Source organism: Gopherus flavomarginatus, chromosome 4 (assembly GCF_025201925.1).
Source record: "Gopherus flavomarginatus isolate rGopFla2 chromosome 4, rGopFla2.mat.asm, whole genome shotgun sequence".
In the NCBI taxonomy this organism is placed as follows: domain Eukaryota; kingdom Metazoa; phylum Chordata; order Testudines; family Testudinidae; genus Gopherus; species Gopherus flavomarginatus.
In genome coordinates, this window is record NC_066620.1 from 5,783,835 (window position 1) to 5,808,171 (window position 24,337).

General features: G+C 38.7%; 1 protein-coding gene across 3 annotated transcripts in view; it reads left to right on the forward strand.

Annotated features, from left to right (window-relative positions):
* The window catches only part of RALGAPA2 (Ral GTPase activating protein catalytic subunit alpha 2), a 309,497-nt gene that overhangs the window by 202,109 nt on the left and 83,051 nt on the right, over positions 1-24,337 (forward strand). For all 3 annotated transcript variants that reach the window (XM_050951273.1, XM_050951274.1, XM_050951275.1), the window contains 2 exons: positions 1,063-1,221; positions 13,137-13,264. In XM_050951273.1, coding sequence (XP_050807230.1) covers positions 1,063-1,221; positions 13,137-13,264 — 287 coding nt within the window. The remainder of the gene's footprint in view (positions 1-1,062; positions 1,222-13,136; positions 13,265-24,337) is intronic.

The following is a 24,337-nucleotide window of genomic DNA, read 5'->3' on the forward strand; positions in this document are numbered from 1 at the left end:
GCCGTGTTAGTCTGGATCTGTAAAAGCAGCAAAGAGTCCTGCGGCAGTCTACGTGCATCCAACGAAGTGGGTATTCACCCATGAAAGCTCATGCTCCAATACGTCTGTTAGTCTATAAGGTGCCATAGGACTCTTTGCTGCATCCAATTCTAGTAGAGTGAAATTCATCACTATACAGAAGGCCAGAACAAGGCCTATGCATCACTTTAAGCACCAGCTTTATCTATTTTAAGGTTTAAATGGAATTTAAGTATTGCACAGGTCTTCTGCTGGCCCTCTGCACAAGGGTAAATATCACCTTTAATAATAGATATAATGTCAAGGTAAAGTGTATAGCAGAAGCAGTCTATTGTGGATGCTCAATATGTAATTTTCAAATGACTTTACCTTTGTTAAATAACAAACATTTTTTTCCTCACAAAGAAAAGGCACTACTATTTAATAAGGACTATTCCTATACTACGTTTCAAGTTTAAACTTCAGACACATTTTATGTTTTTTTAAAAAGGTAATTTTTCTCCCATTCTGTCATAACTCAAAACTACTTCAGAGATTTTGCTCACATTTTCAAAACAGAGTTTGCCTTCTGACACAGATATAGCACAGTACGTGTCAGACCCAAAAGTGAATCTTGCAGATGCCTGAAAAAATAGGATATGTGGAGCCACAATGGAAAGTGTGAAATGGAAACCTGAATCATAGCAGTTGCTATCACTGTGAAAGCTATAATATTTTAACTGAATTAAAACGTTCTGCTAATTAACATTTTGATCTAATAATCCAGGTTAGCACAGGAATCTGTATATATACCATGTATGTACACCTCATGCAAGTTGATAATTTGATAATTACTTAATCATACCATTAAATAACACTGTGTTTTGAATAAGGCAAATTATTTAGTTGCTTTTAATTCCAACAAGCATAGAAAAAGCAACATTTTAACCTTTTCTGTAATGAAATATTTCTACTGTCAAGCATTGTAATTCAATTTGTAAGTCATGACCCCTCATAAACTGTTGTTATCACTCTGATTAATAAAGAGCCAATTTGCCATTGCAGCTTCGTCACTTGGGAAATGATGAGGTTCACATCGTCTGGTCTGAGCACACCAGGAACTACCGCAGGGGTATTATACCAACAGATTTTGGAGATGTTTTAATTATTATTTATCCAATGAAGAATCACATGTTTTTCGTAGAGATAATGAAGAAACCAGAGGTATGTTTTGACTACTTTGTGTCCATCATAAACATTGTTCAAATGGCCAACAATTCTTGTGTAGTTTAAAGGAAACTTTATTCTGAAAATTTAATCTGGGGAGAGATTTAAATGGCTAGTTCTGAATTTAAGAACATATTCATATTACATGAATGCTTAGCATTTGGGGCAGCCTTTCAAAATTCTAAAAATGTGGGAGAAGAAATATTTTTTTAAACAATGGCAAAGATCGATTTAAACTAATAAAAGCAAGGGAATTTAGAGTTCAGGCTTTCACTTGGCATTAATTCACCCCATCATGCTTAGCTACTGCTGCACATATGGTACTGTATATACCCTCAAACAGTGTCTGAGACCTCTGCAGTAATCTGACTCACTGGGAAGATTTAAGGATTCCTTGTTTTTGTGTGACATGTCAAACAATTTGTTTTTGTAAGACTTGTTTTAATTCCTTTTCTGTTTTTGTCAACAATTTAAAATAGTGTAACTTTTTTCAGCTTCCTTGTAAATGTGGATTTCAATCTCAAAGCAAAAGCAACCAATGTCTAAAAAGTTGTATACATAAATATGGGATTTTTATGTTTTAAATGCTGAGAGTGTGTGTGTGTGCGCGCGCGCGTGTGTAAATTTTGGTTCTAATATATTTGATATGTTAGCTTTTCAAGGCAACATTTATTTTATAAAAGTAACTGTAGTCCACAATATCGTCTCCTTCATACATAAAGGATGATATTTGTCTTGGAGCACTGCCAAGTGCAGAAATGATGCATAAATCCAGTGACATGTTTTTCAAGATGAATATGTATCAGAGGGGTAGCCGTGTTAGCTCATGCTCTAAAACGACTGTTAGTCTATAAGGTGCCACAAGATAAATATGATACATCTTTCAGAACTTAGTAAAAGATACAAGAACTCTACAGTTTAATAATTTGTCAACATACATTTACAAAAATAAACCTTAGAATTTGCAACTTTAAAATTATTACCTTTTATTGCTGTTAAACTTTATTTTGAGTATATAAAGTGTCAGGGACTTAAAAGTAGTGAAAATGACATCGTAGAATGCTGAAGTATTATACAATAATATAGCCAACAGTATCTTGTTATGAGAGTTTTGTAAACGTTTTTTAGAATTTAGCATTATAAGCTGGTTTGAAAATTGTGTGAATCGATCCAAGAAAAGCTGTCTCTTTTACATATTAGTCAAAAAAACACCCAAAGGCATAAAGAATAATAGCCAACTGGAAATTTAGAGTTATCCCTACATTTAAAGTACAAACCATTACAATGTAATAAAATTAATCCAGACATTTCCAGGGCAAGTGTGGCTGACCTTTTGTTCACCAGCTACTGACCCCAGGGTGAATGAAAGAGGCTTGCAGAGAGAAATGTCTGTTGTTTGGCTTCAGTCCCTGGTATTTAAATTGCATTCCCTAATCAAATGAAAAGGCTGTCATCTCTATCAGGTTACAGAATCCATGGCAACATTTGGCCTTTTATATACATAATGTTAGCCTTTTTGTTTGCATCTAAGTAGAGACACCTGGAGCAATGTTAACATTAACCGATTTAGCATTAATAGCTTCATTATATAAGAATTTCTGATCAGATAGCTGTTACTTTTGTTATATTGCTTCAGCTTGTATTGTTTTCATTTTTATCTTCCTGCTTGGCAACCAGGCAATGATTTGCAAATTTTTTTTGTCTTGATTAATTAAGCAATATAATTATCAGGAACTGTGATGCAGTCTTTACTCAACAAAGCTTCTGAGAGAAAACAATAGTAAGTCTGTTAGTATGAATGCATTCCACGCGTCACAGATGCATGAGGATATTCTAAACAATGAGACGAAAAGCTGCCTGCAAATGAGGACAAAGAATGCCATGCAGACTCTACACACTACACATACCGCCAGGGACATACTGTGGGTTCCCTGGGACACAGATGCCTCGTTAGATTGCAGCTAGTCATCAGAGATTAATTCTCAGCCATTTGGTACTATAATTTACCCATTCCCCAGTCTTTTAACTAGTGCTGCTTACTATAGAACTGAAGTAGTTATACTCAAAAGGTTTATTTAACCTTGCCTTCCTTTAGTATATACAACAACAAAAAAAAAGAAATATTCTTTCTCAGTGATTGTAATGAAGCAGGTGTTTGCAATGTGGGGAATATTTATTTTGTGTTTCATGGATATCTTACTTCAGAATTAGTTGTGGTCCAAGAAGGGGTATATTTCTTTCCACATCTGTAAATTTTATCCCACTACAGTTTATTTCTATTATTCTATTTATTTTTCATCCCTCTGACACTTATGATTCTTCAAAAGGTTATCTTGTTTTGGCTCCTTAAAATAATATCAACTTACATAACTTACTGAAGAGAGAACATTGTAATATATATTCAATTTACTTATTCAACCAAACTCCCTCATTAAGGCAAAAAGATCCACATGGGTGAAAGCTTATGACTGCATGGAGTCTCATTGATTTTAATGGGCCTCAGCATGGGCATTGAGAGTGCATAGGAATTGATAATTCGAGTCTGTTTGTTCATATGGATTTATGGCCCAGTCTTGTATTCCTTGTGCAGCTAACATTCCGATAGAATCAGAGTCCACAACTGGGGATTTATATTCCAGTCCTGAAATGTACTGAACACCCTCAGCATCCACTGAATTCAGATGGAATTAAGCATTCTCAACAATTCAGAGGTTTGGGCCCTTAAACTGAAATCTCTTTGTTATGGATTTAACACATTTTGAGAAGTGCTATAAGTATACTTGGCAATTGATACATACATATTTTTATTAATAATAAAATACTGTTAACTCCATATTTTACTGTGTGACCCCCCCCTCTTTCTCACCAAGAAACTCCTCACTTTTGATGAGGCAGAGAGGTAACATGAGGGCTCACCGCTGTGGATGCCCCAGCACCGTGTTACACACTGACATTCTGAATATTTGTCTTTCATAGCATGCATTCATTAACTGTCATGCAAAGTCAATTCTATACCTCTCTGTATTCACTTTCTCTGAGTCCATACTGCACTGAAAAAGAGATGTGTGCATAAAGGGTGTTTGTGTATACATGTTAACAGCACCTATCAACTTTTGTTTAATTTTTTATAAAACCCAGGAATTAAATAATTTTCATACATACCTTTGCCTGGACCTTCCCTTGACCTGGTCCAAAATTTGTCTACCCTCTTCTTTCTTCTTCAAAGTCCTCCTGAAAATATGCTTCTTTAAGGAGACCTATAAACCATAGGCCACCCCTCCACCTGATATACTGAAAGATATTCACATAAAAAGTAATCCGTACAAATCATGGAACTGACAAGGCAACTTTTTGTTGCTCTCCTTCCTACCACATCCTGGTTTGCATATCATATGTTGTTCTTCGAGTGCTTGCTCATGTCAATTCCATTCTAGGGTGTGCACACGCCCACATGCACAATTGTTGGAGACTTCTACCTTAGCGGTATCCGTAGGGCTGGTTGTAGTGCCACGCTCATACGTCCGTATATCAGGCGCCTCCTGCCCTGCACCCTCTCAGTTCCTTCTCACCGCCCATGGTGGTTGGTCGGAGCGCTTCTTCCCCTTGCTTGACAAGTGATCAGCGGTTTTTTTTTTCCTACTCACCAAACCTCATGTTCCAGCTATAAATAGTTTGGTTTTTATAGTAGATTAGTTAGTAAGTATCTGTTAAGTACTATAGCTAGTCAGTTCGGGTCCCGACGGGGACTTTGCCCCAGACAGGGCATGCCTTGGTCTCCAGGTTTTAAGCCCTTCTCTAACTGCAACAGACCTATTCCTGTTAGTGACCTGCATGGCAGCTGTCTGAAGTGCCTGGGGGCATCCCACATTAAAGAAAAGTGTCGCATCTGTAAGAACATTTGTCTCAGGACACAGAGTGCGACATTCGCTTGAGGGCCTCCTCATGGAGGCCACTCTTTGCCTAGCCTCAGGAATGCCCAGCACTTCAGCCTCAGTATGTAGTGGCTCTTCCCGGCACTGATTCCCTTCGCTGATGCCCAAAAAGAAGACAGAGGAGGAACCTGGCACTGAGCAAGTTGGACCAAGGGGCATTGGGCAAATGACCCCGCTTGGTCCGCCTGCCCACGCCAGAGATGCAAGGGGACACATTCTCAAGAGGACCTACTTACCCCCTAAGGGATCCACCAACGACTCCGGGGAGCAATAGGGGGCCCAGACTGATGGCACAGTGAGCACCTTCTCAGCTCCTGGCGCCCAGAGACCAAAGGACTCTCCCACCACAGCCAGCACAGTGTGTGGCAACGAACCTGGTGAAGGCTCCCTACGAGGACAAGCCATCTGTGAAGGCCTTCCAGAAGGTGAGTGAGCGCCGCCAGTCTCCGGAGCCAAGGCAGATCCCTTTGTCACGGTCCCTTGATCTCTGCCTCAGCCCAAGTCACCAGTTTGCCCCTACTGATCACTGTCGTCCCGCTCCCGGTTTCCGCCCTCACATAAGGCTTTGCCCAGAGGGAGGTACTGGTCACCCTACAGTCGGCACCAGTCATCTTCACGCTGACAGTAACCATCACCAAGCCCTTGGGGACACTCCCCAACATGACGCCACTCCCACTACTCCCATCACCAGTCTGACTATTCAAGGCACCAGTCACCCAGGCCCTGCCCTGGTCACCAGAAGAGGATTTCTCCAGCATAGAGAGGGAGTCCAGCGCCTCACTGAGATTGCACTGTAGCAACTGGGCTCTGGAAGTTGCATCCGCCACAGCAGTGCTGACTTGGCAGCAGGGCTTGTGGCCAGCGCAGTGGCCTTACTGGAATACCTGGGTCATGCCATTTATGCCGATGCTCCCATCTCACCAGTCCTCGGTCGCCACATCGGACAAACCCCACAGAGCCAGTTATCTCATCATAGAAGGCAGTTAGGTTAGTCAGGCATGACTTGACCTTGGTGAATCCATGCTGACTGTTCCTGATCACTTTCCTGTCCTCTAAGTGCATCAGAATTGATTCCTTGAGGACTGCTCCATGATTTTTCCAGGGACTGAGGTGAGGCTGATTGGCCTGTAGTTCCCCGGATCCTCCTCCTCCTCTTTTTTTAAAGATGGACACTACATTAGCCTTTTTCCAGTCATCCAGGACCTCCCCTGTTCACCATGAGTTTTCAAAGATAACGGCCAATGGCTTTGCAATCACATCTGCTAACTCCTTTAGCACCTTCAGATGCAGTGCATCCGGCCCCATGGACTTGTGCTCATTCAGCTTTTCTAAATAGTACTGAACCACTTTCTCCACAGAGGGCTGGTCACCTCCTCTTCATGTTATGCTGCCCAGTGCAGTAGTCTGGGAGTGGATCTTGCTCGTGAAGACAGCGGCAAAAAAAGCATTGAGTACATTAGCTTTTTCCACATCCTCTGTCACTAGTTTTCCTCCCTCATTCAGTAAGGGGCCCATACTTTCCTTGAATTTTTTTCTTGAAATATCTGCAGGGCCACCACTTGGTCATCTGTCCTTACTTTCACTTCTCACTATGTGCTTACCCAGCAATCCCGAGATGACGCTGGCTTCAGTAGAGCAGTGCTGCAAGACTGTGAATTCCGAGTCCACCTCTGTTTCTTCTGCTTGTGAGTCACCTAAAATGGAATTGACATGAGCAAGCACTCAAAGAAGAAAAAATGGTTACCTACCTTTCGGGATGTGTTGCTCATGTCCATTCCATTACCCACCTCCTGCCCCTCTGTTGGAGTTGTTGGCAAGAGGGAACTGAGAAGGCATAGAGCTGGTAACACCTGATATACCGATGCATGAGCACAGCACTCAAGAGGACGCCACAGCCAGCCCCACGGATACTACTAAGGCAAAAGTCTCTGAGAACTGTGCATGTGGGCACGCGCACACCTAGAATGGAACAGACATGAGCAACACATCTCAAAGAACAACCGTTACGAAAGGTAGGTAACCATTTTTTATGGGACCTATCCTTATGCAGATGAGTAGATTTATGGTAATACTCACATGAGTAAAAGTACTTGCACATGTTGGCAGGATTGAGCCCTTACTTTGTAAGCTGTTCAGGGCAGGGACCTTGTCTTCACATTTATCCATAAATATCTACGACACTGTTAGTTATACAGATAATAAAAAAATCTCTTCTGTGGTACAAAGTAAGAATAGTTGCAGTTTTCAGAATTCTGCTTTCCTTCTAAATTTTGTATTGTTCAGAAAAACATTTGACATTAGCTCAAAAGGTGATTTAATGAAATACTTCTCTTGAATACTAAGAAAATACAATCATAAATGGAACAAATACATGTTTTTTCTCTTTAGGGCTGTAATATTGAAATAGATTTGTGTGTCATAATCTAGCATTTGATTCTGTAGATGAAAATGGCTCAGTTTTGAAACATTTAATGTTTTGACATTTGTTGAAGATTACCTATTGAATTTCAGAAAATGTCATGAAAAATTTAGTAACTCGTTGTGTGATGCTGCCTTAAGACAACCCAACACATTTCCAAGATTCTAATTATTTTCTTTAATATGAGGGTATGACTGATAGTCAATAAGAATATTTGAATATTACTTTCATTTTATAATTCCAATGATTTACATTATCAACTGCTTTGTTTGTTTATGTGGATATTAAAACCTCTTTAAAATTAACTCTTAATACACTGACTAACACATATCAGTGTCTGGGCATTTACATTCATAACTCACCAAAATATCAAACTGAAAATATGTGTGAGGTCTGCATATGTTGTTTATAAGTGTATACCCTCGTTATTCACACCTGGCATACAAAATTAACAGATCTGACTCTCTGATCCCTATCTCAATACTTCTAAAAATGTTCTTCCTTTCATAAAGTTTTCAAATGAATTTATACTTACAATGGTTTTGTTCTTTGCAATTCTTAATTTAAAAACAGAGTCAGCACAAAACTTGATGCTGTAGAAAGTCTGTGGCATAGATTGTTTTGTTTTTTCCAGCTGGGAATCTACGAAATCTTGCATATAGAAATTGATGAAGGCTCTAAATTTTAAACTGCATGTGCTGAAAATCATCCAAAATTAGTTAAATTATGGAAATATTTTATCCTAATCTATTTTTTCTGGTTTTAGTATTTATTTTAAGTAAAGGAATGACATTAACAAGAACTGTGTCAAAAGACAGCTGTCATTTGCAGATGTTATATTAAAACCAAATTTCTTCTGTGATTCATTGCCACTTCTAATTAGAGGGATTCCCCTGATGCAGGGGATTTATATTATTCCTTTTGTCCGTTTATTGAATGACTGTCACAGTCACCCACAAAGCGGTTGCAGAAGAATAATAGAGGGTTTTTATTTATGTTATAAGCCCCAGTACAGATGGAAAAAATCCATAGATTAAATTTTGATAATTACTACTAGCTCCATTTAGTTTTTTTCATTTTGATTTTTGTGATGGAGAAATTAGGTCATGGTTGACTTATTCTGAAAATCAGTATCTATTATAAATTTTTCATTTTTCTTTTAACCATCCATATTGATTTTATTTATGTGTATTTCCACACATTTTTCCACTTTACAAATGATTTGGGCTTCTCCACATATTGTGCTTATTCCAGCATTTACTTGAGATGGTCAGAGGTACTGAGAGTACTGCAAGTTGTCAGCCTACATTACGTGAACAGTTCCTTAGGGAGAGATTCTAAACCAATGAAAGGTGTTGCAGTTCTAACTCATGCAACAGGGCGAGCCTGTCAGCATCTTGCATATCTATAAGATACTAGTTTTAAGAGGTGGGGGGTTTGGTTTCTTTTTGCCATTACTGCCCCTTTGCCAAGAAGCTAATTACCTTGGGCCAGATCATTCTTTTCCCTTATAAAACTCATCAAGGGGGGCTGTACAGGGGAGGGGAACTCTACGTGAGGTTCCACTTGTAAGATTCAGCGAAGACAAATATCTAGGTTGAATATCATAAGGTAATATCTACCAGAAGCACACTGCTGCTTTCAAGTTCATAGATTAACTCTGCAGTTATACATAATATAAAAACTAAGCACATTTTAAATCTTAAAAAGCTTATGAAAATATTTGTTTACATGTTAGATGTGCTGAGGATAGCTATGTAGTGTTTAACCTCTCAGCAAAATGTATTTATCTTACACGCATTGAATTATATCTAATACTGTCTTGGTTTCTATATTGAAGCTATCACAGTAGTATCTGAATGGTGAGAAAAGGGGCTCAGTTAGAGTTGGTTGGTTGGTTGATCTTGACTGAATTTGTGGTGTCTATCTAGTGACTGAGAGCTGGGGTGGTGGTGGTGGTTTTTTTGTTTGTTTAAGATGTTAATTATTTTAAAGCATCCTTGAAGATACAGCTACATATTTTCAAATAATTCAATTTTCATAGACTTTTTAGTAATGTATTTTCCTTACATTTTTATGAATTAATTTAAAACAGCCCTGGCTTGGAAGAACTAACAATCATCACATCAGACTTTGCAGAGCTAATGTTTCTAAGCTTTGCAGAACTTAGAAGCTCTACAACAATGGTTATGTGTGTCCATGATGTGGCTGTGTCTCTCCATTCATCTGCACACTAGACCCCCTTGGGGATCCATGTCTCTCATTTTTCCTCCTCTATCTTCCTGGACCCCTTGTCTCTGCTCCATTCCTGAGCTTAGGAAGCCCACAATCTGTGGGCAATGAGCACAATGTTCCAGAGCTGGTGGGTGAGATTCTGTGGCCTGCGTTGTGCAGGAGGTCAGACTAGATGATCATAATGGTCCGTTCCGACCACAAAGTCTATGATTCTATGACTTCAGTGTTTGTGAACACTGCATGCAGTAACTAGGGTCCCAGTGTACAGTTGAGGGTGCAGGATTGTGGCCTCGATATGAACCCAGAAATCTACCTTAATCTATTTTTAAATACCAATCTTCATTTAGGTCAACAGAATAAAGCACTTATTAGGGCTGTTGATTAAGCACAATTAACTCATGTGATTAACTCAAAAAATTAATTGCAATTAATCACACTGTTAAACAATAGAATACAAACTGAAATGTATTAAATATTTTGGATGTTTTTCACATTTTCAAATATATCAATTTCAGTTGCAACACAGAATACAAAGTGTACAGTGCTCATTTTATATTATGTTTATTACAAATATTTACACTGTAAAAATGATAAAAGAAATAGTATTTTTCAATTCACCTCATAAGTAGTGTAGTTCAATCTCTTTATCATGAATGTGCAACGTACAAATGTAGGTTTTTTTGTTACATAACTGCACTCAAAAACAAAACAGTGTAAAACTTTAGCGCCTACAAGTCCACTGAGTCCTATTTCTTGTTCAGCCAATAGCTAAGAGAAATAAGTTTGTTTATATTTATGGGAGATAATGCTGCCCACTTCTTAATTACAATGTCACCTGAAAGTGAGAACAGGCGTTCGCATGGCACTGTTGTAGCTGATGTCACAAGATATTTACATGCCAGATGCGCTGAAGATTCATATGCCTCTTCATGCTTCGGCCATCGTTCCAGAGGACATGCTTCCATGCTGATGATGCTTGTTTAAAAAAAAAATGCATTAATTAAATTTGTGACTGAACTTCTTGGGGGAGAATTGTATGTCTCCTGCTGTTTTACCCGCATTCTGCCATATATTTCATGTTATAGTAGTCTTGGATGGTGACCCAGCACATGTTGTTCGTTTTAAGAACACTTTCGCTGCCAATTTGACAAAATGCAAAGAAGATACCAATGTGACATTTCTAAAGATAGCTACGGCACTCGACTCAATATTTAAGAATCTGAAGTGCCTTATGAAATCTGAGAAGGATGAGGTGTGGAGCATGCTTTCAGAAGTCTTAAAAGAGCAACACTCTGATGTGGAAACTACAGAACCTAAACCACCAAAAAAGAAAATCAACCTTCTGCTGATGGCATCTGACTCATGATAATGAAAATGAACGTGCATCAGTCTACACTTCTTTGGATGGTTATCAAGCAGAACCTGTCATCAGCATGGATGCATGTCCCCTGGAATGGTGGGTTGAAGCATGAAGGGACATATGAATCTTTAGTGCATCTGACATGTAAATATCTTGCAACATTAACTACAACAGTGCCATGCCTGTTCTCACTGTCAAGTGACATTGTAAACAAGAAGCAGGCAGCATTATCTTCTGCAAATGTAAACAAACTTGTTTGAGCAATTGGCTGAACAAGAAGTACTACTGATTGGACTTGTAGGCTCTAAAGTTTTATGCTATATTATTTTTTAATGTAGGGGTTTTTTTTGTACATAATTCTACATTTGTAAGTTCAACTTTCATGATAAAGAGATTGCACTACAGTATTTATATTAGGTGAATTGAAAAATACAATTTCTTTTGTTTTTTACAGTGCAAATATTTGTAATCAAAAATAAAATGAGCACTGTACACTTTGTATTCTGTGTTGTAATTGCAATCAATATGTTTGACAACGTAGAAAACATCCAAAAATATTTAAATAAATGGTATTCTATTATTGTTTAACAGCGCAATTAATCTCACAATTAATCATGGTTAGTTTTTTTAATCGCTTGACAGCCCTACTTTTATACTTAGCTTAATCCAATCTTCCACTTAAGTTTACCTACCAGCTGTACCAGATTCTTGACCTCTTTGGGGAGTTTATCTTTTCTTGCATCCCTTGGAGACCTCAGTATTACTCTTGTTACCTTTTTCATTAAACTATACTTTTCTTAGTGTGCCTGTTCTTCAGGGTGCTAGACAGAAATTCCAGACTCATGACTACACCCCAGTGCTGTGGTTTATGAGAATACACCTAAAGATTCATTTCATTCAAAATGGGTTATGGCGGTCAGTATTCAAATGGATGTTTAATTAGGGAGGAGGGCTGGTCCCCTTTGGACAAACATGCACTAGCTGCATCTAAAGGTCTGGGGCATAAGAGGGTAAAGCAGTCCCCATGGCCCATGCTAGACAAATCATCACCTAACAGATTTGCGATACAGTATGTAAGTTATTTCCACATTGTATCTTAATGCTACTTTTATATATAAATGCAAATACTGACAGTTGCCATCAATTTTTTCTGTTCTTAACTTGAATATGTGCTGCAGTTTAAGCTATAGCTTTGTGCTCAAGCAAAAATTACAATCTGAGGAGGAAAATCCACGACAAAAAAACCTGCTTTGCAGTACTTACCAAAACTAAACTCTACTAGGTATGAATTTTCTTCTATGTTCATTGACCTACCTTTCTTCTGATCTTAGCCCAAGTGATGAGATGGAGGAGAGACTACGTCCCTAACACGCATGCAGTAGGAACTATTCTAACAATCCATTTTTTTTTATGTCTGCAGTCAGACTGTAAAAAACTATTTATTAGTACCTTCCTGGTCTCCAAGAGAGATGGGAACTGATGGTATCTGTGAAGAATATCCAGTGGCAAAACTTTAGGTATACAAATATTTAGCTGAGAGCACAATGCCAGATCTGAACAAATGTATGTTTTTTTGAAAACAAAATATCATCATGAATGTCTTACTAGAAGATTATTTGGTACATATAATCACATGCTTATTTTGTTTCTGTTGTAAATAGCGGAAGAGATTCATTATAAAGAGATAATGGGTCAGATATTTTTCATTTTTGTAATCTTCCCTTCCAAAACCTCATTGATCTCTGTTTGTGTATTTGCAGGATTTAATATCATGTCCTTGGAATAGATTTTCAAAGGCACAAAGGGAAGTTAGGTGCCCTACTCCTTTGGAAAGTCAGTGGGGACTGAATACCTAGTTTCCATTTGTGCCTTTGAAAATCTCCCTCCACCCCCAGTGATACCATGAAATTAAGACTGGAGAATGCTGTATCTGAAAATACTATCACTTCTGTTTTTTGATTCGTAGGTCCCATTTTTTGGTCCTCTCTTTGATGGAGCAATAGTGACTGCAAAACTGCTGCCAACCCTTATATGTGCCACATGCATCAATGCCAGCAGAGCTGTGAAATCTCTCATACCCCTCTACCAGAGCTTGTATCCTTTCCCTCTGTGCATTTTATGCAATTTGAATGTAGGAATCATAAGTACAAATATTTTCCTGATAGAGGTAAGTGCAAATGAGATCTCTTCAGTTGGACTTTATGCTAAGAACTGTGCATCAGGAAAATGTCAAAGCTTTCTTCATATCAAGCAGCATGTTTTTAGACTCATTTTTGCTGAGCTTTAGTCTGATATGGTATGCTTTAAAAATAAAGGATCACAATACAAGCATTTTTGGACTTTCCTATTAATGCAAAGTCAACAGGTATACTGTTAGATATAATGGTGCTTTAAACTTTAAGAGGGAATACTTTACAAATTTCTTTAGCACGAGAAAATAATTGTTTATATTAGCTTCATATTTACAAAAGGAGCCCAGTTCTACTCCCGTATGTAATAATGCAAGTAATTCCACAGTCGTCCTTGGAAGTCTTCACATCGATAAGATAGGTAGGAGTTGGCCAATGGTATTGATATTTATCAGTCTTTATGTCCATTTTTTATTTTACCCACATTGCTTCTTAGAGTTTTGAGAACACATTCTTCCAGCAGCAGTTATAGGTAACTGGAAGGCATGCCTCAGTATTGTAGAATTGTGTAGTGTGAATTATTATTCTTGTATGGTATGCAGGCTAATCGCATAAAATCACTTGTTACTTGACATTCTGGTTTTCTTTTCTCTTAATGCCACTAATGTTATAAAATTACTCTAGTGTGCTTCATTAACCACATTGCTAACAGTCCCATATGTTTCTATGGATCAGCACTCATCTTATTTCAGTTTATTTTGGAGGCTTTTAATTTAGAGGCTTTTCAATTATGTAATGAGGAGGGCCTCACTTGATTTTCCTGAGACGAAACAACTGGAATGCTCAGTCTTTGTGATGAAGGACAGATGGCTTTGTTAGAGTTTATCAGAGGTATTTACATTTTAGGTTCAATTTTTCTAGTTACTATGACTACGTAAGAAATACTAATTTTTGTAAAAGAGCTGAATTTGATTCATTGTGTTTGTGAAAAGCTTCAGAAATGAAGATTTGCATAAGAATTAAAGAAACTAAATAATATTTTATTACTTTTTTGTTTTTCCTCTTCATTTTAAACTAGGGGAAGTTGTTTGGAGTTGCACAGGCAGGCCCACACAATACCTTAGTTATAAGATTATGTCAGTACTTAAAAGCAGACTGAAAACTCGCTAGCTTTTTCACTTTTGTGTCATGAGTGGGTAATTCAGCTAAGTACTACTGTCAAAGTAGTTCCTTCTATCTGTAACCTTGACTGAATGAGCAGATGTGTTAAGCTGTGCCTGACAATAAAACAATCAGTCTAGTATTGCTGGTAACCTGAACACAGTAACAGAGATTATAAGAGTGAAAAACATGCCATTATCTCTAAGGGAAAAAACGATTTTTAACACAGTAGGAAAACAGAAGATATGATTTGATGTAATGTTCATCCTTGCCCTTTGTCTCTCCTAGATTTTCCTATAACTTCCTCAGCGGGCTAAGTAGAATCTGTCAAGTTTAGCCTTTATCTAGTGGTCACTGCTCTTTCTCAGTGGTGAGGGCTAGCTCAACTGCCATCTGCTTATTTTTTTCCCTAGTGGGCAATCAGTGGACGTATTTCAATGTCTAGAGTGCTGAAAACTGGAAGTTTGCCACTTGCTATGGTTACAATTTTAAAATCAAATCAAATCATGATCATTGGGTATCAGGCCCCAAACCTGTTTCTCTAAAGCTGAGCTCCTTCACCTAAAAACAATGATACATAGCAAGTATAAGTACTGTAGCATTTTCTAACTTCAGAGCACTGTGTACATGTTAAAACACATATCTTAACAGTTCATGCTTGCGCATCAGAGTCTGTGGCATAGGTGGTGATATAAATATGTGTGTGCATGCGCGCACACAGAGATTTGGATTAGTTTTAAAGAAAGAGCTCAGGTCTGATACAGTTACCTTTTGAGAACCACTTGACTAATCCCTAGCACTTGTGTGGGAGTGGGGGTGTATGTATGTATATATCTAACTCTGTGTGTGTGAGTGTGTGTAATGCCATTTGAGGGTAATATGCTGGAGTCTGAGGGTGACTGGGTTAAGAAGAAAAAATTTATTTTATATAAATAAATATATCCATACAAGAATACTAGGGATAAGTAAACTGGTTTTCATAAGGAACTGTATCATTCAGCTGTTTCTCCAAAACAAACCATTTTTAAGGTTCCTATTAAGGTAACAGTACCCATAAACAGGTCCCCAATTACTTGGTTGTCACAGCTCCATCCACCTAATGTACAGAGAGATCACCGTGACTTTCATCTCCCACAAGCCTTAAGGCTCTCTAGAGTCTCTCCACGCGCCAAAGGCATTTGGTTTTCACCAGCCTGCTGTGACCCAACCTTTGCCAGGCTTCTTTCTCGCTATACTTAAATGCAACACACAGAGAGAGACTAAGTATGAGGCATGCCACTGAACCCTTCTGGAGGCATTGTGAGGTCTAGCTGCATCATTACTTTGCACATGTGCATTTTGGCATCAAACCATACTGTGCATGTAGTAATGTGATGTGAACGGAAAGTAGAAATACTAGAGCCTGAGAGAGGCAGCTGGACCTCAGAACAGGTAATGTAGTGGCAAGGTGACATTAGAGAAGAGAAAAAGCTCGAGTAGGTTGGAAAGTCCTAAATAACTTTTATTGGATGTGAGAGACAATAAAGATTCCCTTTTAAAAACAAAGTAAAGGTTTGGTGACTTTGTTAAAGGGACAGAACATTTTGTTGGAGATCCCTGCCAGAGGGAGTTCATTGAAGCAAGTGATTGCTGATGGGGAAAACAAGATAGAACAGAGCACTCTAGGATCTGCTTATCTGTCATGGGATGAGAAGTCAGCTGTTTGGGTTCAGACTCTTGGGTGGAGGAATCTGTCAGGCTATTGTTTGGAAATAGGAAAGGAATGAAGAGGGACTGACAGGATAAGCGCAAAAGGTTCATATATACAACTATAATTTTCTATGTACCTATATGCTCATAAAATTCTTATACCAAAAGGAAGAAACTTCAGGAATTAATAACGTAATGAAAAGCTCGATATGTGTACGTTTCCATAGTTTTCATATGTTGTATTTTGGTGATATCCAACCTTGGCATTTTGAGAGTGACTGTGTTAAGGAGAAAATTTATGTTGGATTACTAACTAACATGTTCCTTGGCCAGCACCATGTGATTTTTAAACAGAAGTACTTGAATAAGGTAATGATTGAGTTATAAGATGTGAGAAGATCAACGTCCTCTTTTCTTCTAAAAAGGGAAAGAATAATCATCCTCCTGATAATTATCTCCCAGTAATTCCTCATGAGAAAAGAACTGCTCCAAACTCCAGTAAAATAATACAAAAAATACAGAGAAAAACTTTCTAAGCATCTACAGGTTAATAGAACCATCAGCACTGGGATCACGAGTTAATCATGAACACATTTTTGACAGAATTACAAAAAATGGTAGTTTCAATAACTGAACAGTGTTCAAATATTGTTGAAGCTTTTCTGATGTCTCAGGAAATCTTACCCTCATTTAATTAGATTTTCCTAGGTATGGACAGCACCACATAGACTGGAAATGAGCTGAAGAACTGTAATCAAATTGTAATGATGATGATGTGTTGAGTTGCAGGGACGATGTCTAGCAGGTGCTGAAGTTTATGTCCAGTCTTATATACATCCTTGTTTAGGGCCTAATTTTTACAATGCTTATGCATGCTGAGTAACTAGTCCCACTTAATGGGACTCCTGTCATGAGTAAGTGCTACTTGGCGTGAGTTGCAGAATTAGGTCCTGAGATCATAAGTTCTTTGGGGTTCAGTTTTTTAAAATGACAAAAAAGAAATGGGTTAGTTACCATATTAATAAAATTTTCAGATGATAAAAACTGCAGGTGTTCCAAAATTAAATGAGGAAAAGGAAATAATTCAAAAGGATCTATCTAGTAAGATTGGAAATAACAAAATAAGATTCAACTTGGAAAAACACTAGTTAAGAAATCTGTAGTGAACATAAGTGCAGGAAGTAGGGATGCGGGGGATACCTCAGTACCCTCAGGTTCTACGCTTGGCGTCCTGGGCGTCGGCCCCACTACTGCTTATGGGCTCCACTGCTGGCCCCAGGGTCCTGCCAATCCCATGCCTGGGGCTCCGCTGCCAGCCTCAGGGTCCTGCTAATCCCATGCCCAGGGACTCCCGAGGGCTCCACTGCCAGCCCCAGGGTCCTGGCCACTGGCCCGCATGTGGGGCCCTGCTGTGAGGGCCCCGGGGGCTCTCAGACTCCTCACATGCCCCTAGCTGTGGCCCTTCCCCCCTCCTGGAGTCACGTCCCTGCTCCCAGCCCCAGCTCTAGGGGCTGGGAGGGCAGAAATAGGGGCTAGAAGGGTGCAGCTCAGCACTCCCACTCCAAAAAATGTTCCAGCGCCCCTGGGAGTGAAATAATTAAAACAAAAATATTCAATGGAAAGGGTAAACCCAGAAAGCAATAATGCTGGATGAATGAAGATTGAGAATGGACAGCAAATTAAATTTTGCACTGGGGATAGGACACCAAAAAAGTTGTTGCAGCTTTAGGGTACATATGTATAAAAGAAGTGCATCTCAGAGCTAGGATTGCCAGCTTTCTAATTCTGAAAACTGAACACTACAGCAGGAGAGCTGGAACCTCCCCTCTCCCTACCTCTTCTCCTGAGGTCCCGCCCTCATTGCTCGCGGCCCTCCCCCCCAAACTCCCGTCCTCCTCGCTTGGTCTTGTTCACCTACCTATGCTCCCCCTCCCCCCATCCCAGCAGGGCTCCCTCTGCCCCAGGGCTAGGACTGGGCAGGCAAGCTCCCAAGATGCAGGTAGGAGGCAACCCCCGCTGAGCAGGGGCCGGCATGGGTTGGTAACCTAGCACCTCATCCCTTGGCCCCCCTACCCATGGCAACTGGACTTCTGTTATCCGGTCAGTACATATGACTGGCCACTGTACAGATCCCCTTTCAATAGGAACCTTTCAAAATGTTGAAAACCAGAGACCTGGCAACCCTACTCAGAGCGTGGAAACTGTGTTCCCATTCTCTTAAAAGTACAACGCATTAAAAAGTCAACATTTGTCAGCCATTACCACAAAATTACTAGAGATTCTTTTTATTCTGTGTATAGGTGGAAACTGGTAATTGATGCTATGGTGTGGTAAATGATAGCGATGTAGAGCAGTGTGTCAACGCTGAGACCATACCTGGAATATTCCAGTTAGTTCTGGGCATCTCAGTAGCAGTAAAATATTGACAAATCTGAAGGCATTCCGAGAACAGCAATAAAAACAATTAGAGGGCTTCTGAAATGTGTTTATGACCTAAATTTGGGAATAAAGTAAAAAATTGCATTACAGGGAATAATAGTGGAGTCAGAAAGATGGTGCAAAGAGCAGAATAATTCTTGGGACAAGAGAAAAAACATTTATTTCAAATGGTTTGCTTTCATTTTCACTTTAAATTTAAACAACATGCAGTGAATAAAATGCTTGCACTGCCTAAGAGGAAGTTGTTCTACATCTCCTAAATAGTGAACTATAAAGTCCTAGCAGCCTCATGCAAATAATGGCAGCTGAAGTCACTTGTTGGAAAGTCTGTAAACTCTGGTTACAGCTGCACTTATCAGTAGCTTTAAGGGAAGTGTAATCAGCCACAGAGATTAATTTGCATCTCAATTAGAAAAGAGTCAGGAGGAAGCACTAGGGTCTGTTGCTAGAAGGTTGTGGAAGAAATCTCATCAGACACAAAAGCCTCCCAATACTTAGTCCTCCAGCTGAGTGGAGGACAATATCTGAGGTTTAGTTACCATGGGGACCAGAAGCCTGCAGAGCCACAGAAGAATCTAGGGTTTGCACTGTAATCATTTGGTCATGATGACTCAAATTCCACTGTTGTACCCAAATACGTTTTTTGCTATTAGAAAGAGGTTAAAAAGTGGGAAAGGTAAAAACTTCAAAGAGTGTGTGTGTTTTTTTCCTGTTCTTAAATACTTTTTATGTTTCTGCAGTGATTTCTGTGTTTTAAAGCATTTATTAGAGCATGGAAAGTGTTCAAAAATGTGTCAGTTAACTGACATATTCAAATGTTAGTGTGTAGCTGCTGTCGTGTATCTCAAAGCCACTCATGAAACTGGTTCATTTACACAATTCAGACAGAGCGATGACATCACACAAAATCAAACCAAAGTATATAGTCTAACTCAAGTTAAGTTAAATAACAAAATAGACCATAGAATAGTATTCTGTTGAAAGATCTGAACCCAACTTCTCTTGAAGTGTGTTATAGTTCATGTGTCAGGTATTAGCATAGTTTAAATATACTCCTGAAAATGAGAGGATTATTTGTAAAGCTTCTAGATATATCTGGACTCCTGGCTTTAACCCACGCTAAGGAGTGCTCTCACAAACATGAAGATGCTACTAATTGCTAGCTGATATGCTTCAGGGAGTAGCCTGACTATCGTGCTCTTTGAGGCAAGAATTTTATTTTACATGTGTTTTAATGGCTAACTATAGCCTTCTGCTTAGTCATTAAAACACATGTAAAATATGACATAACATCATAATAAAAATATAGTACTAATATGCAATCCTGCTAGAAATTGCTATCTACTAACATAATAAGTATTACGTACGAGTTTGAGAGTTTCAAAACCATCTTCTTTTTCCTGGAGAGAGGAAGGAACCAGTAATCTGCAAGAGATATCATTCCTGAGTACTCTCTAAGACTAAAACAATTGACTGCAGGTAAACAAAAGATCCTTCTAATCAAATGGCAATTAAATCTGAGGTGGCTAATTGTCAGTACCATCTTGAAAAGAACATAATGCTATAAGCAGCATGTCCTAGGTATTTATTAGGAGTAGGGTTGATAAACAATGTATGTGTAAAACTAAGGCTTTAAATCAGTTTAATTGCACACAGAGAAAAAGGCAGGACACAACAAAGAGCATGTAAAATCTATGATGCAATGAAAAAGGCATCCATGTGAGAAGAATCTTCCTTCTGTGTGGTCTCCTCTTCAGGGTTATCCAATAGTTTTTTAGTCAATGTAGGTTTCCCTAAATGTATTTTCTTGATAAAATTTACGTATAAGCATTTTCTAATGACAGCAATGCACATTTTTGCTAAATATTGTATGCAGAGCTCTGAAAAATATACTATATTTTTATACTGTCAGTTTCAGAGGATTCAAACTGCTGCTTGTTTTAGCAGATGATGTAGCTTCTGACTAGAACAGCTACATAGACACAGTGTCAGATATAGATAAATTCTTATAATTCAGGACTTCAGGTCAAGTTGCAGCTGTACATCTAACTTGTCTTTGGTTTTATGTAAAGCAGGTGTGGAAGTAGCACTTCTCCCATGTTGGCCTGGACCTTCTAGATCAGGATTGAGGCAAATTGGTCATAGAGATTAAGGCCAGAAGGGACCACCAGATTATCTAGTCTGACCTGTATATCACAGGCCACCAGCAGCACCCCTACACTGAAGTCAAGAACTGAACTTAGACCAAAGTATTACAGCTCACAAGAGACTTAACTATTATGTGCCAGAGGCAGAGAGCAAGAGGGACTGAGGTGCACCACTGCCAAATGTCCCTTGTATGGCAGGGAGTTGACTAGGTAAAATATATCCAGATAATCCCAGAAAGTGGCCTGCATCCTACAGAATCATAGAACTGGAAGAGATCTCCAGAGGTCATCTAGTCCAGTCCCCTGCACTCAAGGCAGTACTAAGTATTATCTAGACCATCCGTGACAGGTGTTTGTCCAACCTACTCTTAAAAATCCCCAATGATGGAGAGTCCACAACCTCCCTAGGCAATTTATTCCAGTGCTTAACCACTCTGACAGTGTCTAACATAAACCACCCTTGCTGTAATTTAAGCCCATTGCTTCTTGTCCTATCATCAGCGGTTAAGAAGAACAATTTTTCTACCTCCTTATAACAACCTTTTATGTACTTTAAAACTGTTATCATGTCCCTTCTCAGTCTTCTCTTCTCCAGACTAAACAAACCCAAGTTTTTCAATCTTCCCTCATAAGTCGTTTTCTAGACCTTTTAATCATTTTTGTTGCTCTTCTCTGGACTTTCTCCAATTTGTCCACATCTTTCCTGAAATGTGGCACCCAGAACTGGACACAGTACTCCAGTTTAGGCCTAATCAAAGCGGAGTAGAGCAGAAAAATTACTTCTCATGTCTTGCTTACAATACTCCTGCTAATGCATCTCAGAATGATGTTTGCTTTTTTTTTGCAAAAGCGTTACACTGTTGACTCATATTTAGCCTGTGATCCACTATGACCTCCAGATTCCTTTCCATAGTGCTCCATCCAAGGCAGTCATTTCCCATTTTGTATGTGTGCAACCGATTGTTCCTTCCTATGTAGAGTACTTTGCATTTGTCCTTATTGAATTTCATCCTATTTACTTCAGACCATTTCTCCAGTTTGTCCAGATCATTTTGAATTTTAATCCTATCCTCCAAATCACTTGCAACCCCTCCAAGCTTGGTATCGTCCGCAAACTTTGTAAGTGTACTCTCTATGCTATTATCCATGCTGAAGAGGAAGGCAAAAAACTCCCAACATCACTGCCAATCTAACCTAGGGGAAAAATTCTTCCTAACCCCACAAATGATGATCACTTTCCTGAGCATATGAGCAAGAACCAGTTAGCTAAGCATCTGAGAGAGAATGATTGGTGCTTGGTGAAGCAGTTTGCAGAATGGCCGCCACATTAAATTGTATATCTCACAAATCATGGTATAAAATTTCAAACTACTATTAAAATGATTTTACATTGCACTTGTGGATAACAGTAAGTTCCTACCCTTTTTCTCCTTCCCTCCCCCAAATAACAATTGCATCAGGTATACTTTGGGGCAGGGGAATAGAGGGGAGTCTAAAAATCTATTATAAACAAAATGTAATTGTGTGGAGCTGCTGTAAGGTTTTCATAGACAATTGTTTGAGAAAGACCTTCATAAGTCACACATGACTCCTCTGCATACGTGTGACTCAGCCATCCCAAAGTCATGGCAGTAAAAATTGGAGAGCACGAATCCTTCTCTAGATTTACTCTTGTCTAAGAAGATTATGTTTTGGTGGAGCCTAATCAAGTAATGTAATAAGAAAAAAGAGATTTTTTTGGAGAATTAAGTACTTTATATTAAGATATTGAGGCCTTATTTGGAATATTGTAAGATTAAATTGCTGTTTTTGCTAACTCTGCTTGGTTTCCTTGTGAGAAACCAGGCAATATGTAGATAAGCTACATGATCATATTCTTCACTACTAAGTCCTGTGTTCTTTGGATAGGAGTCCCCCCTATGGACTAATTTGAGAAATGACTACCAAAAGTGCTTTAAAAAAATAATAGTGGTATATTATGTGCAAAAGAATTTCAAGAAGCTGGTTTTGTTGGTTAGAGAAATATCTGAGCATATGGTAAGGATACGAAGTGATGCTTGTGAGGATCAAGAATTGGTTCGGGCAGATTTTATGGTGCTGCAAGTTTCAGAAAATACACAAGTTTCTCAGTCCCTTGTATTATGGAAAATACTTATTTCTGGCATATGTGGGAGAGACACCATCTAAAACAAAAACAATAGGTTCACTAGGGCTAATTGAAAACAATCAGAATGTCAGAAAAAAATAGTGTGGGCTACACCAGTGTTTGTACGTGTAAATTTAATAAATAAAGCAATTAATAAAACTCAAACTGGCCTGTTGCTGACTTCAAGGCATATGCTGATGAAATTATGTAAGAAGAGATCAGGTTTGTTGGAACCTTGAGTGCATATAAAAATCTGATTTAGCCAACAGTGGATTCTTCCGAGATATTGATTTCTTGTATTCAGCCCAGTGAACTTCAGGCTGGCTCCTATTATTTTTTTCTTAAACAATACATCTTCTGTCTTGTATATAAAAATACAATAACTGAAATATATAAAACTGGAATTTGCTGCTGCTGGAACACATAGAAGAAATATATACAGTAATGAAAAATATTTAGGTATTTGGCTTTTGATGGAATCCAGATCTCGTACAGTATGGAGAAAGGTTAAACATGGTTTGTATAATTGTAATTTAAGTAAGGATAACTTCTCACAATGGCACATGTACAATGTATTTTTGTGCTTTCCTCCAGATTATCCTAAATGAACTGTACATTAGGAAGGAATTTTTGAGCATCCTTTTGTTCCCCAGGTACTGTTTCCTAAGTTATCTTGCAGTCATTTAAAATGCATCATTGAGAGCTCAGTTTATCTGTAAAGATTAAAAAAGAAACCAAACAAGATTGTATCTTAAGATGCACTCATACTGTTCTAAATCTAAATTGCTATGTTCTTTTGAATCTTAGGTACTAGTTTTATCCTCTGGAGGTGAAGGTGCAATTCAGTGTGCAGGTTTCAGGGACTTAAGTGATACTTGTTTCATAATTTCACATTGACTGCCACAAGGATTTTGAAGTTGCAGTGACCTCACATCATGCACATTACTCTCAGAATGAAACTGAAAAATACGGCTTTGATTTGGCATGACTGCAAATCCAATCCATCTAAGTAGATCAATTTCCTAGCTTCCTAAGTCTAAATCAGTTCTGGTCATATGTGGTTTACAACTGGGCCGCTCAGCAGGAAATTTTATACCCAGGATACTTTGTCCTTCCAGGAGTTCATGTTACATGTCAGCATCCTAGAAATGAAACTATTCCTGGATTGTCTGTGGATCACAAAAATCTGGTGTTATGCAAAACTGTCTTTGTACAATCAGTCAGTGATGCTTTACATCACTTAATGAGAAAGGATAAACTCAGCCCATTTGCGCTGGGAAGCTCTTAAGGGTTGAAATAGGACAGAATCTAATGAGGCATTTCTGCCTGTTTCTAAACTTGAGAGAAGCATATCTCATATCTTGCCTCTGAAGAATGTCCACACTGATCCATGGTGAACTGGATCCTTGAGTGGGACTCTGAGGTAGATCACCTGGCTTGAGCCTGAACTTTAAGA